This window comes from Panthera leo, chromosome F2 (genome assembly GCF_018350215.1).
Source record: "Panthera leo isolate Ple1 chromosome F2, P.leo_Ple1_pat1.1, whole genome shotgun sequence".
NCBI lineage: Eukaryota > Metazoa > Chordata > Mammalia > Carnivora > Felidae > Panthera > Panthera leo.
In genome coordinates, this window is record NC_056695.1 from 6,642,975 (window position 1) to 6,660,034 (window position 17,060).

Here is a 17,060-nt window from a genome sequence, read left to right on the forward strand (position 1 = left end):
TACGTCTTTTTATCCCAAATTACTGAAAGACTGTGGTCAACATTAAGAGTTTGCCTTGGCTTTTACTTGAACTTTGAAGGAATTCTCTTAAATGCCAGGTTCCTGGGAATTTGGAAAAGCCATGTTTGAGTAGGATTATCCTTTGGTTAAGATCTAAATATTTAATAAATTGCCAACCCGTGTTATTCCCATTTCCTCAGGCTGAGGAAATGCCATAAATGATAGAATAAAGCATCTGAGGTCACTGACATTGGTCTTGCACTCATAGAACTCCTCAGGCAAAGGCAGCCAGCTACTGGGGCATTATGCCTGTGCTATGCTTGAGTCTCCCAAACAGACACTGAAGTGATGCCCAGACCAAAAGTGATGCCCAGCAGTCTATACCAAAAGAAGAAGACAGTAGCCATGATGAAGAAGCGCTGATTCCATGTTAGTTGGGAAGAACAAATGGAAACGAGATGTGTACAGAGTCCTGCCACAGATACGATGAAGGCAAAGGAAAAAAGATCCATGAAGCTAGTTTGGCCGATCAGACCATATGTCATCATATAAAAGACTGGCTGAGCTAATTCATACCCATGGTTTATTTTGAAAATCTTGTAAATAGGTCGAATCCATTTAATTCATGTGTTTGATGCTCAAAGAAAGAAGCTGAAGAAGAACAGAAGTCAGAGAAGAAATTGCAAACATAATCTACCAGCCACTCTTACAAGATTCCAGTAATTTTACAGGCAAACTGCAAATTGTCAGGATGAAAATAATTTCCTAATAAAGATAGATAGATAGATAGATAGATAGATAGATAGATAGATAGATTTTTTTAAATCCCTTATAAAATATTAACCTAATCCATTTCAGCAGTATAATATAAGAGTAACCATCTTTTAGACCCAAGAAGAGTTTACTTAGTAAGGGAAGGGTGATTCAAAATTAAGAAATTCTTTAATTTAATTTACTTCATCAACTATTCAGAGGAGGAAATTCATATTCTTAGTATATGTGCTGCCAAAGCGAGCACATGGAAATTCATATTCTTAATAGATTCATATTCTCAATAGGTTTGTAACTGCGATAGAACTCAACATTTTAAATTTGAAGAATACATTATTAAAGAAAATTCTCACGCCTACTGAAATGTAGAGAGGAAGGTATAACACAGTCCACGTGTTAATGACACAACTTCAACAATTATCGACATGTTGCTGATCCTTAACATTCAGATTTTATTAGCATTGTTTGCTTTTTCTCACACTCTCCTCTTCCACCACGGCTCAGCAGGGCATAAATCGTCAAGGTTAACTGCTCCCTCCACCCGACACGCCAGCGTCTAGTAATCGAGTGAAAACCATTCACCTAGGATTTCATCATTCATCATCAACCATTCATCTAGAAATTCTGGAGCTAAGAGGGGATAGGGCATTTGTAGATTTTATAGGAATAGCATATATTTCTTGTTTATCCAAAGCTTTAAGTGATTCAAGATGTCAAAATTATTGAACCATCATTCATCATCAGCTATTCATCTAGAAATTTTGGAGCTAAGAGGACATAGGTCATTTGTAGATTTTATAGGAATAGCATATATTTCTTGTTTATCCAAAGCTTTAAGTGATTCAAGATGTCAAAATTACCGAACCACATGTAAGGTTTCCAAGAAACCATACAAAAGATTCTAACGTTAAATGGAGGAAAAGTTAAATAGATTATGAGACCAAGTTGAAGCCACAAAGATGAATTGAAATGTGGAACACTGAGAAAAGAAAGGAATTATAAGTTAGGAAAATGGTTAACAACCATGACTAGTCCAATAGAAATACTAAAAGAACATAATCATCAAGTATTATTCAATGTGGAAGAATAAACTAGAAACATGTTCCAACTGAACCCCATGCTGTAAATTTGAATATCATCTCAGAAACATACACATCTCATCTTGTCTGATGAAAGACTTCCATGTTCAAAAGAAGACAATGTCGGGGCGCCTGGGTGGCTCGGTCGGTTAAGCGTCTGACTTCGGCTCAGGTTACGATCTCACGGTCCGTGAGTTCGAGCCCCGCGTCGGGCTCTGTGCTGACAGCTCAGAGCCTGGAGCCTGTTTCAGATTCTGTGTCTCCCTCTCTCTCTGACCCTCCCCCATTCATGCTCTGTCTCTCTCTGTCTCAAAAATAAATAAACGTTAAAAGAAAATTTAAAGAAAAAAAAGAAGACAATGTCTTGGGGCACCTGGGTGGCTCCATCGGGTAACGTCCAACTTCGGCTCAGGTCATGATCTCACAGCTCGTGAGTTCAAGCCCCATGTCAGGCTCTGTGCTAACAGCTCAGAGCCTCTGATCTGTGTCTCCCTCTCTCTGCCCCACCCCCGCTCACACTCTGTCTCTCTCTCAAAAACAAAATAATAAACATTAAAAATTTTTTTAAAAGAAGACAATGTCATATATATATATATATATGACAAAAGTCCAGCAGTAGGTACATCGATAAGCAAATTGTGTACCTCTAGACAATGGAATACTGCTCAGAAATTTTTACAGAAGGAATCATTGATACACATAACCCATCGCAGAATAGTTATGCTGATTGAAAGAAGCCGGACGAAAAATATTCCATTTGTATACAATTGTTTGAAAATGCAAATTGGCATATGGTGGGAGAAAGGTGAGTGATGGTCAGGAGCAGGAGAGAGGGGCCAGAGGGAGGGACGCCCACGGGGTGTGAGGAAGGTTGCAGTTGATAATGTGGTCTGGGCTGTGGTGGCGGTTTCACAGGCATGTACATGCCAAAACTTACAATTCTATCCCTTAAACATGTGCAGGCTGTATGTCTGTTACACCTCAATAAAGCTGTTTTCAAAAACGTGTAACAGACTTCGATGACATTTGCCTTTGATTTCTAAAGACTGTATTTAGCCACGAGTGACCAGATGATGTTCTCTCGGCGTTTGCTCACTAAATCGTTAAAAGTCTTCCCTAGATTTAACAAATGAGGCATGTACAAACAAATGAAACATGTTAACTAATAAGATAGGCAGGCACAACTTATGTTGTACTATGTAAATGATAGAAGGAAGTTTGCTTCAATCCTTGAAGTTATCTTCTCCCCGAAACCCCCAGCACACATGACACATGTGGGCAAAGGGCTGTCATTAAAGAAGACAAAGGTGGGGCGCCTGGATGGCTCAGTCGGTTAAGCGTCCGACTTTGGCTCAGGTCATGATCTCACGGTTCCTGGGTTCGAGCCCCGCATCGGGCTCTTGCTGACAGCTCAGAGCCTGGAGGCTGCTTCGGACTCTGTGTCTCCCCAGCTCATGCTCTGTCTCTCGCTCTCTCGCTCTCTCTCTCAAAAATAAATAATAAAACATTTTTAAAAATTAAAGAAGACAAAGTTACCTAATAATACTGCTACTTTCAATATTTATGGAAACTCCTGGCCAGTGAAATAAGACCAAGGAGAGGAAAGATGCTTGTACTTGGAAAGGTACAGAAAGTAAACAGGCAAGTGTGACTATTTATAGACAGTATAATCATCCAACTAGGAAACCCAAGAGAATCAGTAGAAAGAATTCATAAGAATACTAGAATTCATAAGAGAATTCAGCAGGAAGGCAGGTATAGAACACTTAGCCTTCCTATGCACCAAAATAACTATTTAGAAGCTTTCTGTTTACAACAGCAGCAAAAACTAATCTATAACATACTCAAAATAAACCTGTCAAAAATATGCACGACTTATTGGAGGAAAGCCTTTAAAATATACAGAAGACGGGCTCTAAATGAACAAATATTTCAGGTACTGATTGGGGAGACCCAGTGTTGGCAGATGTTGGAAACATAGTCCCTTGAAACCTACTGACATTACCATGTCATAATCCTTTCTTCTTCTGGGAAGCTATTGGGAATTTTTTTTTTTTTTTTTTTTTAATGAGGCAAGTTGCATCAGTATCTCTTAGAAAATAACAATTACCACGGCGCCTGGGTGGCTCAGTCGGTGGACCGACCAACTCTTGATCTCAGCTCAGGTCTCGATTTCAGGGTTGTGAGTTCAAGCCCCCCAAGTTGGGCTCTGCACTGGGCATGAAGCCTACTTTACCGCAGATGTCATTTCCCATAAATCTATAAGTTCAGTGTGGTCCTGATTAAAATCCCAACATGGTATTTCTGGACTCTGAAAAACTGATTCCAAAATTCAACTGGATGAAAAAAGACCTGAATAGCCAGAAACAATTTTTTTTGTAATTCATGAAGAGAACTTCACCTCCCCAGTGTAAAAACATACACTGAAACTATGATAATTAAAACAAAGTTCAACAGAATATAAGAATAGGTCACAGTAGGAAGAGATAAATCTAGTGTTGGAGTAGAGTAACACATGCAGAATTTAATCCCAAAGGCCTATTTAAGGTTCTTTTTTTTTTTTTAATTTTTTTTTAACATTTATTTATTTTTGAGACAGAGAGAGAGAGAGAGAGAGAGAGAGCATGAACAGGGGAGGGTCAGAGGAAGAGGGAGACATAGAATCTGAAACGGGCTCCAGGCTCTGAGCAGTCAGCACAGACCCCGACGCGGGGCTCGAACCCACAGACCGCGAGATCATGACCTGAGCCGAAGTCGGCCGCTTAACCGACTGAGCCACCCAGGCGCCCCCTATTTAAGGTTCTTGAATGTAGCTTTGGTATTTTTTTTGCTTCTTACTTCACCAACAATTGAATGATAGTATCAAACGCAAAAGCGCACTCAGCAATTTCTCATTCTTCCGCCGCTTGTTTTGCGCGTCTCCTTCAACCATTCTTGTGGTCCTCGGGAAGAGGAGAGGTTGAGGGGCATAGACCTCGCCTACAGTGGCCTGATCTCCACTGAGGTGCGCCAAGGAGACCGTCCCTGCAGATGCCAGGATAGGTCAGAGCGGGCCACAGGCCACAGGCCACAGCCCTCCCTTGCTTCCTGGGAATAGTTGTGCAACACTCACTAGCAGGCAGAGGCCCAGGGCTTTGCGCATACCCAAGGGGGGGGTAGCTTCTTCAAGGTTTCGCAGCGAGTTAAGACTTGACTGTCAGTGGGGTCTCAGGACTTGTGGCCTCCCTCTTGGGACAATTCCTCCTCCTGCCTGGGTAGCATGCGGGACATCTCACCCTGGCTTCCTCCCGCGTCCGTGTTCTGGCCTCGTGGGCATCCGGAGCTCAGCTGTCGGCGGTGGCTGCGCCCCTGTGGTTCAGCCCGGAGGGACCGCCCAGGCTGAGAAATGCTCCTCCTCGTAGACCCCGCCGCCACGTGGTCACGTAGGTGATGTGCGTGTTCGTCTGACGCCCCCCACTGACCCGGGGCCGTTAGGGCGGGGACCCTCCACTCATCAGTCTCTTCACAGAGCTTGGCAGGTGCTAGACATGCGTGAATGCTGGCGATACTCACGGATTAAAAGCAGCAGGTTTGGCCAGAATTAGCGGAGATGACGCGGGCAGAGACACAGTGCATCTTCTCAGCGGTCCACACAGCGGACTCCCTGGCCTTGTGTGGCGGTAACCGCCCCCTCCCCTTCTCCTTGCGCTGTTGCAGCCCGTGGGATCCGAGCGGACGGAGGTGCGGAAACGGCAGATGCCCGCGGCCCAGGAGACCACCGGCCCCGCGCCGGGCCAGCACGGAGCGGGGAGCCGCGGCTCCAACGCCTGCTGCTTCTGCTGGTGCTGCTGCTGTAGCTGTTCCTGGTAAGCCCTGGGCCCCTGTCGTCACTACGCCGACCGGGAGGGGGCGCCCCTGAGTAGTGCCAGCTTGCGATTCCCTCTAGACGAGCTGTGCAAACACCACTGCGTGCCGTGCCGGCCACTGATACGGGATCTCCGAAGGACGACAGACACACACGCACAGACGCACACACAGAGACACAGACACACACACACAGACACACAGGGACACAGACATACACACACAGAGACACAGACACACACACACAGAGACACAGACACACACACACACAGAGACACAGACACATATATACACACTGGGACACATACACACACACAGACGCACATACGCACACACAGAGACACAGACAGACACACAGAGAGACACAGACACACACACATACACACAGAGACACACACATATATACACATACACACACACATATACACACGACACAGACGCACACACAGACGCATACACAGAGACACAGACACACACACACAGAGACACACACATATATACACATACACACACATATATACCCAGGGACACAGACACACACATATATACACACAGGGACACATACACACGCACAGACGCACACACAGAGACACAGACACACACACACAGACACACAGGGACACAGACACACACATATACACACAGAGACACACACATATATACACACAGGGACACAGACACACACACAGAGAGACACATACACACACATATACACACACAGACACACACATATATACACATACACACACAAAGACACAGACACATATACACACAGACATGCACATATATACACACAGGGACACATACATACACAGACACACACATATGCACACATATACAGGTACATACATACACACAGGGACACATACACATACTCACATATACACACACATACACACCGAGATACATAAACACATTCACACATGCACATACACGTACACACCCCTATACACATATAGACACATACACACAGAGACACATACATACACACAGAGATACATACATATAGACACACACACACATACACATAGACACATGTGCACACACACACACATATACATACACACAGACACACAGGGACACAAACACATGCACACAGAGACACAGACACATATACACACAGAGACACACACATATATACACACAGGGACACATACACACACACAGATGCACATACATACACACAGAGACACAGACACACAGGGACACAGACACACACACACAGAGACACACACACATATACACACAGAGACACGCACATATATACACATACACACACATATACACACAGGGACACATACATACACACAGGGACACACATGCATATACATACATACGCACAGAGATACATACATATATATACAGACAGACATAGACACATATGCACACACATACACACACATAGACACAGACACACATATATATACACATACACACAGACACATAGACACACATACACTCATATACACACATACAGACACATACACATACATATATACACATACACAGAGACATATGCACACACACAGAGACACATATATACATATACACACACATACACATATATATACGGACAGAGACACATACACACACATACACACACTCATGTATAGAGACACACACACATATGCATACACATACACACAGAGATACACATACAGACACATATACACATACACATATGCACATACATACATACACAGACGTATACACACATATATACGCAGAGACACACAGACACACATATATACACGTACACAGAGACACATGCACACTCACACATACCCAGAGACACATAAACACATGCACATATATGCACACATGTATGCACATACATGTATACATGCAGACACATACACATATATACACAGAGACACACATATACACATACACATGCACATACATATACACATACATGTACACACATACAGAGACATGCACATACATACACATATGCATACATGTACACGCATACATGCGTGCACACACAGACATGTACACACATACATGCATATAAACATACACGCACATACACAGAGACAGACACATCCACACACAGAGCCACACACACATACGCACATATACACATACATACACACATGCACACATATGCATACACACACACACACACAAAGGGGCCACGTATCCTAGCTTTTAAGGGACTTTCTATTCAAATCCCTGAAATCAGTTTAGTGTGTTAACCAACTAAAGAATAATCTAAGGCGGTTGGTGATAAAATATTACTTTGGGGGCAAAAACAGTAACTAGATGGTTAGAAAGGAATGAACTCAGGCACTCTACTTGGTAATAAAGGCTTGGTAGAAGTGTTCGAAGTCACGGTGGGTCTAAAAGGTTAAGTAGAGAGAGCATGGATTTTTATCTTCTGCTTCTCTTTTATCAATTTCAATTTTTAATAAAGAGAAATGTCAAAATCTATGCTTAACAGAGAGAAAAACGTAAAAACACAAGCTAACTTACTGGTACAGGAAGATACACAGCGTTTGCTTAAAAAGAGAGAGACACAACTTGAATATAAAATATCCTTGACCATTTGAGTCCCTGTTAAAGTTCTGGAGAAGTGTATATAATTTACACCTAGAAATCGAGGAACTTTAGGTGGCATTTCTGAAATCGTGACTATGAAAAGTGCTTATTGCCCACCAAATGTGTGCCTGACTTTAGGCAATTAAAATTATTGGAAATTAAGTTATTGTAAATTTATGTTGAGCCAAGACCTCGCTCCCCAGTGGAGAAGACGACCAGGTGACAGTGTAACTGATCGAGAACAGTGACAGGACCGTTATAATTGGGGTAAAGCCAGTGGAGGCTGAAATTAAACGTCCAGGAGAGTTTGATCTCTTGCTTGATTTGGGCCGGCGTTAACTTCCAGGAAGTTCCGATCTGGTAGATGGGAGCCGGCAACACGACACTCCAAGGACTGATGGAACCATGGTGGTGGGTGGTTGGTCTATACAGCAGGTGGGAATATGGGGGGAGATGGGGCTGGCAGGAGCCGAGCGGTCTGGCTTGGTCAAGCCAAGGCTTCAGCCCCGAGGGGCGTCTAAAGGACTCGGCTGGAAACCGGAGGAGAAGCACGTGTGGCACACCCTCCACACGTGGGTATCCAGGGAGGATACCCGCCAATGGTGAAGGGACTACGTTTAGGCCCCACCTTCCAGCCTTCACTCTGCTAATCAGTTTCAGTGAGCTAATTAAAGCTGATTGTGCGAGAGACGTGCAGGGATATCCTGGTGTGGGTGAGACTCCCATTTACCCCGTCACCCCTCCCTTCTCTGCTGCTTTAGAGGGACACGGAAGGCTGAGACCATGGCCTGAACAATGTTGGGACTGATGGAGTAGACACAGCGGGTGGCCACAGGTCCCAGAGTAGGCTTCTACTGGCACCGGCCACGGCAAATAAATCATAAAGCCGTACATAGGCATCATCGCCCTAGCCAACACTTCCGTAGCACATATTGTGTGTGTGTTTAACAGACAACAGAGCAATGAGAAACAGTGTTGAATTGTTCGGTTGTGCACCTGAAACTGATACAACACTGTATGTTAATTATAACGTTGACTAAAATAATACAAGAGAGCAGTGTCTTCAAAGAATGGAAGAAAAGTAATGAAAAAGTCAGTCAAACTATGATTCAAGAGTGTGGATAACATACGACATTTTCAGACATACAAAGGCCTAGAGAGCCAACTACCTTCAGACCTTCCCTAAAAGAAATAAGGAAGGATATACGTCAGGAAGAAAAAGTGAACCCAGAGGGTAGTCATGGGAAACAAGTAACAATCATGGACACAAGACTGATCAAATATAGCTATAAAATGTCATCTTTAATTGTGTGTTAAAAAGTGTCAATACAGGGGCACCTGGGTGGCTCAGTCGGCTAAGTGTCTGACTCTTGATTTCAGTTCAAGTCATGATCTTGCGGTTCGTGAGTTCGAGCCCCACACTGGGTTCTGCACCGACGGTGCAGAGCCTGCTTGGGATTCTCTCTCTTTCTCTTTTCTCCGTCCCTGCCCTGCTCGCACTCTCTCTCCCCCAAAATAAATGAACAAACATTAAAAAGTATAAATCCAGAGTCATAAACAAATAATCTCATGTGCATGGTAGACAAACCAAGTAACTTAGACCAAAGTTACATTTTCTTCCCAAATTAATGGTATTCTTCATTAGTCAGAAGTACAACATGTAGTTTCCACACCAATGGAAGACAACAAAAGAAATACAGAAAACTACAAACATAGGACAAAAGTGGTTTTGACGAAAGAGAGAATAAACTATTCAGCAAACCCCAAGATACTTGGTATTAGGGTGACCAGCTTAACCCAGTTGCCTGAGATGTCTCGGTTTTAGCAGTGAAAAGCCCTACGTCCCAGAAAACCCACGTGTCCAGGCAAACCAGGAAAGTTGGTCACCCTACCTGGTATCCAAATCCACAAAAATAGACTCATATTCCTATATTGCATCACGTACAAAATCAGTCTCTCCCTACCCAAAAAAAAAAACAAAAAAAAAACAAGATCAACTCATCCAGATGGTTACAGGCCTAAAGGTGAGAGGCCGAGAGTAAAATATAGGATAATATCTTTGTGATCTGGGCACTGGGAAGAATTACTTTTTTAAAAGATCCATTAAGTTGGCCACATTAAAAGGTTAAAATGTGCCTAACAAGAGAAATAAAAATCTATTTCCCACAAAGACTTGTACACGAATATGTATAGCAGTGTGATTAATACTAGCCCCAAACCGGAAGCAATCTAAATGTCCGTCAACTAACGAATGGATAAACAAAGCGTGGTGTATATCCATACAGTGGAATGGGATTTGACCGTCAAAGGCATAAAGTATTAAAACTGCTAAAACACGGCTAAACCTTGAAAAGATGATTCTAGGTGAAAGGAGCCAGAAACAAAAGACCACTTACTGTATGATTCCATTTATGTGAAATGTCCAGAATAGAGACAGAAAGTAGATTAGCAGTTGCCGAGGACTAGGGGAGATGGGAGTTAGTGCTGATGTCTACAGAGCTTCATTTAACAGTGATGATGAACTGTTCTAAAACCATGGTGATGGCTGCACAATTGTATTAATAAACTAAAACCACTGACTGGTACCACTGAAATTGGGGGTTGTATGGTGTATGAATTATATTTGGATAAAACAGTTTTTAAAATGTGTTTAACAAAATACATCAGAAATAAAATGAACAGATAGAACATCCTGGGAGAAAATAATTACAATAGATTTAACAAAGAAAGAAATTAAACCTAGAGCACATAAAGAAAGAACTTCAGGAGACAAATAAGAACATAATGACCATAAGGAAAATAAGCAAATGAAATAAAACAAGAAACATAATCCACTTGTGCTCCTACAAACAAGGATCAGATATATGAAAGTTAAACACACAGCCTTCTAATTTTTTTTTTATGTTTATTTACTTTTGAGAGAGAGTAAGCAGGGGAGGGGCAGAGAGAAAGGGAGAGACAGAGAATCTGAAGCAGGCTCCAGGCTCTGAGCTGTCAACACAGAGCCCGACGCGGGGCTCGAACCCACAAACCATGAGATCATGACCTGAGCCAAAGTCGGACAGTCAACCGACTGAGCCATCCAGGCACCTCTAAATACATCGCCTTCTAAATGTAACACTCTACCCTAAAAAAAAACTCTTGCACACATGCAAAAGGAGACACGTATGAGACGATTCGTGGAAGCATGAATCTGTTTGACAAAAACTGAAAATGTCTATGAGGTTCATGAACAGGAAAATGGGTAAATATTTTGCAGTGTAGTTACAGTGCAATACCACATGGCATTTAAATTCATGTGCTGGAGGGAAAATTAAAAATAGAAGACAGATTGTAAAGCAGTGCATATCGTATAATAATACCTTTGCAAAATTTGAAATATGTTTTTGTATTTATATATATTTATATACATAGAGTAGCATAGCTATGAATGGAGTGAGAACAGATTCAGGATGCTGGTTCTCTCTGGAGTAGACGGGTGAAATGGGACGGAAGAAAGTACACAGCAAACTTCAACTGTCTCAATATTGAATCTCCTTGATTTTTTTCCCCCCAACATGCTCTTGCGATTTATCCCTGTTGCTAATACATAGTAGAGTCGATTTTTAAGAAGAGTAAATGTCAGTATGTTTTGTAAGCCCTTGTTATTCTCTCAGAATTCTGCTTCATGGCCTTACGGCATTTCGTTTTATGAAAGGAGTCATTCAGATGCTTGATCCCTAAAACATAAACCTTTTTTTTCCCCTTCTAGAAGACTGAAGAATTTCTTCCTCTTCAGAACTAAAAAATTTACCAAAATGTATCTAACCATGGGACTTGTTTCACTGAATAGTTCTTCCACATGGCGAGGAACTATCTTAACCGCCCGCAACGTTTTCTTGGCTTGTTCTACTGTGACAATTAACAAGAAACTCAGGTTTAAAAACTGACGCAAAATATACCTCTCACTTTTTTAGGAACACGTTATCTCATTAAGAAATATTCCTACTTCTTGGGGCGCCTGGGTGGCTGGATCGGTTGAGCGTCCGACTTCGGCTCAGGCCACGATCTCACGGTCCGTGAGTTCAAGCCCCGTGTCGGGCTCTGTGCTGACAGCTCGGAGCCTGGAGCCTGCTTCCGATTCTGAGTCTCCCTCTCTCTCTGCCCCTCCCCGACTCATGCTCTGTCTCTCTCTGTCTCAGAAATAAATAAACGTTAAAAAAAAAAAAAAAAAAAAAAAAAAAAAAATATATATATATATATATATATATATATACACATATATATTCCTACTTCTAAAAACAATGAGACGTGGAAAAAATGTCAAAGCTTAAATGAAGACTGTGTCATTCAATTCACAATATAACTTCCGGGCCTCTTAGAAACCTTGTGTCAAATTCATCCTTTCTGTTCCTCCTGGATTTTTCGTACCCATTGTGTAGTGATGTTTTCTGCGTAACAAAAGAAGCGTAAGTCAAGCGGTACTAATGCTCTCGCAGCCAGCACACCCTCCAGATGCCTCCTAAGTTTGTTTTTGTTTTCAGAAACTGTTATTTACTGAAACTGGCATCGTGGAAGCAACAAGGCGGGAGCGTCCCGCACGTCTGATGACTTTGCATTAAAGAAAAACAGAGCTGCGCGCACACACACACGCCATTACTGAAAATCCATAAAGCAGATGTGCTGAAAATAGGCTGAACTGCTTTTATAAAATGGTAGAAAGAGTGGAAAGGAAAGATATTTAATAAGGAGGCTAGAAAAGATAGTACAGTGGCAATAGTCAGATAAAGCAAACTGAAATAACGGTAATAATCCATTTTGAAAAAACGTTTTAAAGATTTTATTTTTAAGTCATCCCTACCCCCAACGTGGGGCTTGAACTCAACAGCCCTGAGATCAAGAGTCACGTGCCCCTGAGCCGGCCAAGCGCCCCCGTTTTGAAATTAATAGGGAACTAAAAGCATTCCTGCCCAAAAGCAAGAACCAGGCGAAGATGTCTGTTCTCCCCTGCTGTTTTAATGTTGGATTTTAAGTACCAGTTGATGCAGCTGGGCAAGAGAAAACAACCTGAGGCCTAAGAACCGGAAGAGAAGTGATAAGGCTCTCCATCTGCAGAAGATACGAGAGTACGCTCGGAAATGCCAAGAGAATGACTGCTCAGCTGATGCAAACACAAAAGAATTCAAATCGTAGAAAGATACAGAATTAGTGTAAAAAAGAATCGCCTTCAGAATGTAAAGAACTCTTAACAATTCCAAAATAAAAAAAAACAAACCAATTTATATTTTTAAGTTTATTTATTTTGAGAGAGAGAGAGAGAGACACAGTAGGGGAGAGGCAGAGAGGGAGGAGGGGGACAGAAGATCTGAAGCAGACTCTGCTGCCAGCACAGAGCCTGGTGCGGGGCTCGAACTCACGAATCGTGAGATCATGACCTGAGCCGAAGTCGGACCTTAACCGACTGAGCCACCCAGGCGCCCCTAAAAAACAAACCAAGTTAAAGGCAGGCACAAGATCTGAGTACACAGGTCTCCAAAGAAGACGTACAAATAACTAATAGATACATGAAAAAATACTCCATGTCATTAGCCATTTAGCAAAATGCAAAGCAAAACCACAATGAGATACCGCTTCATACCCCCTGAACTGGCGAGAATAAAAAGCACAGACAGTAACAAGTGTTGGCAAGGATGTGGAGAAACGGGGTCCCTCCAACATTGCCGGTAGGAATGTAAAATGGTGCTGCTACTTTGGAAAAGAGTTTGCGACCTCTTCAAATTGTTAAAAATGGAGTTACCGTATGAGAGCATTTCCATCCTTAAGTACCTACCCAAGAGAGAAAAACAAACATCCACAGAATGTGTGCAGTGGCATTATTTATAATGGCCAAAAAGGGCAAATAACCTAGATATTCATCAACTGACTGATGGATAGCAAACCTCATATGACCATACAGCGGAAGGTGGTTAAGCTGCAAAAAGGCATGAAGTGCTCACACCCGTTACAACATGAAGGAACCGTAAAAACATGCCAGGTGAAAAGAAGGCAGTCACCAAAGACAACATGCTGTATCATTCAAAAGAGGTGTATCTACAGAGACAGGACGTAGGTTAGCACATGTCCGGGGCCGGGGGACGTGGGATGCGGGGGGTGATGAGGAGGGGTTGCTACAGGGGGCTTCCTTCTGGAGTGATGGTTGCACAACCTTCTGACTATGCTGCAAACAACTGAGTTGTGCACTTTAAACAAGTAACTTCATGATGTGTCAACGGTGGTTCAATAAAGCTATTAAGAAAGTAAGAGCCTTGGCGTGCCTGGGTGGCTCAGTCAGTGAAGCGTCCGACTGTTGACTTCGGCTCAGGTCATGATCTCGCTGTTCGTGGGTTTGAGCCACACGCTGGGCTCTATACCAATAGCTCGGAGCCTGCTTGGAATTCTCTCTCCCTCTCTCTCTCTCTCTCTCTGCCTCTCTCCCACTTGTGTGCTCTCTCTTGCACACGCTGTCTCGCTCAAAATAAATAAACACTTAAAAAGAAGAAAGTTGATATGTACAAACAGTACATATCAGTTGATATGTACAAACAGTAACCAGTTAGGAGATTAGGTGGAATGGAACATTGCATTTGCAGTAACAACAAAAATAACTGGAATAAATTTACAAAAAATAATGCATAGGATATAAGGAAATTTAAAATCTCGTGGAAGATAATAAACTTTGATTGTATGCTTTCCTGGTTTTCTCCAACACTTTTGTATTTGTGCCTATGAAGATCTAAAACCTCCATTTTGACTGGAGAACATACACTTTTTTTCAAGGTGCAAAAATGAAATGAAAACCCAAAACATCCTGATAACCTGACCTTTTTTATTACTTTCTAATGGACATGTTTTTATGAAAATAACGATTCTAAACATAAACTCTCCCTCAATTAGTGTAGACCACAATATGATCATTGATTTTGCTAATACTTTAGCATCATACTTTTGGTTTTCTTAAGGAAACCAATCTGGGTCAGTCTTTTTCAAGAAAAGAAAGAAATTCTACTTGGTAACCTGGAGTTTTTTAAAATATTCATGGGGGTGGCTGGGTGGCTCAGTCAGTTGAGCGTCCGACTTCCGCTCAGGTCATGATCTCACAGTCTGTGGGTTCAAGCCCCACGTCGGGCTCTGTGCTGACAGCTCAGAGCCTGGAGCCTGCTTCGGATTCTGTCTCTCCCTCTCTCTCTGACCCTACCCCACTTGTGCTCTCTCTCTCTCCCTCCCTCCTTCAAAAACAAATAATAAACATTAAAAAAAATTTAATAATATATGTTTTGAGAGGGTGCCTGGGGGGCTCAGTCAGTTAAGGGTCCAACTTCAGCTCAGGTCATGATCTCACGGTTCGTGAGTTCGAGCCCCACGTAGGGATCTGTGCTGACAGCTCGGAGCCTGGAGCCTGCTTCACATTCTGTGTCTCCTTCTCTCTCTGCCCCTCCCCCGTTCACACTCTGTCTCTCTCTCTCTCTCTCAAAAATAAATAGACATTTAAAAAAATTTTTTTAAATATACTCTTTGATATGTCTGGCTCAGTCAATAGAGCATACAACTCTTAATCTTGGGAGTTGTGGGTTCAAGCCCCACGGGTGTAGAGATTACTTAAAAATAAAACTTTTAACATATTCCTTGATACAGAATGATCTCAAGTGACATTTAAATGTCCTGTTTCATGCAGTCTTACTGTTAGAAACCAAGAAGAACAGAGACCCAGGAGGGCCTCCCATGAACTCAGACGAGAAGACCTTCCAACCTGTGAAGAAAGGTAAAGTCTCGTTATTGTTTAGCTTGCCAAATTGACAGAATGCTAGCCTTATCATTTTGATTTTTTTGCACTGTAACACACAGTTCCTCTAACTGCAACTTAATAACATCAAATCATAATGTGGCACCACATTTTCTCTCTGCAGAATTCATTATGTGACGGGGAGAAAAATTAGTTCCGTTATTAATCTCATCCCTGCTAATCACAAATATAAATCGATGCTTCTTGACTAAACATGACGTTATCCTATTTTCATAAAGCAGACTTTTAAAAAGACCATAGTGAGGGGCGCCTGGGCGGCTCAGTCAGTTAAGCATCCGATTTCGGCTCAGGTCATGATCTCGCTGTTCGTGGGTTCGAGCCCCGCGTCGGGCTCTGTGCTGACAGCTCAGAGCCTGGAGCCTGCTTCGGACTCTGTGTCTCCCTCTCTCTCTGCCCCTCCCCCATTTGTGCTTTGTGTGTGTGTCTCTCAAAAAAATGAATAAACATTTTAAAAAAAATGTAAAAAGACCATAGTGAAACACACACGTTTGGTTTTCAGGAAAGTTCTAAAGGTCTGTTTTTTTCTTAACTATAAATTTATACTTAAGCTAATGTATTACTGTTTTAAGTATTTTGGGGAAGAAAAGTCAGGAAGAAAACACAAAAATTACTTTCCATGATGTCAGATTTTTAAATTCTCTCTTTTTTAAGTTTATCTATTTATTTTGAGAGAGAGAGAAAGCAGGAGGGGGCAGAGAGAGACGGAAAGAGAGAATCCCAAGCAGGTTCTGCCCTGCCAGCGTGGAGCCTGACCTGGGGCTCAAACTCATGACCACGCGGTCATGACCCGAGCCAAAATCAAGAGCTGGATGCTTAAGTGACCAAGCCACCCAGGCACCCCAAATTACCTCTTCTTGTTCCTGTACTGACTTACTTTCACTTCCCTGTTCTAATACGTTTTCTTGGTATTATGCCTGTATAATTACAGATACTAGACAAATACCCTAAAAGTTGTGTTCAAATAGGTCTTGTATTATATTGCTTATTTTTGAAGGGACAACAAA

General features: G+C 42.3%; 1 protein-coding gene across 3 annotated transcripts in view; it reads left to right on the forward strand.

The window, feature by feature from the left end:
- RGS20 (regulator of G protein signaling 20) overlaps nt 1-17,060 on the forward strand; it is an 85,449-nt gene that overhangs the window by 60,341 nt on the left and 8,048 nt on the right. The window contains exons 1-3 of one of the 3 annotated variants that reach the window (XM_042924323.1): nt 5,184-5,272; nt 5,547-5,695; nt 15,928-16,014. In XM_042924323.1, coding sequence (XP_042780257.1) covers nt 5,586-5,695; nt 15,928-16,014 — 197 coding nt within the window. In that variant the 5' untranslated portion in view covers nt 5,184-5,272; nt 5,547-5,585. Of the gene's footprint in view, nt 1-5,183; nt 5,419-5,546; nt 5,696-15,927; nt 16,015-17,060 lie in introns of those variants that run through there. The other 2 variants (XM_042924322.1, XM_042924321.1) reach the window with 2 other exon arrangements.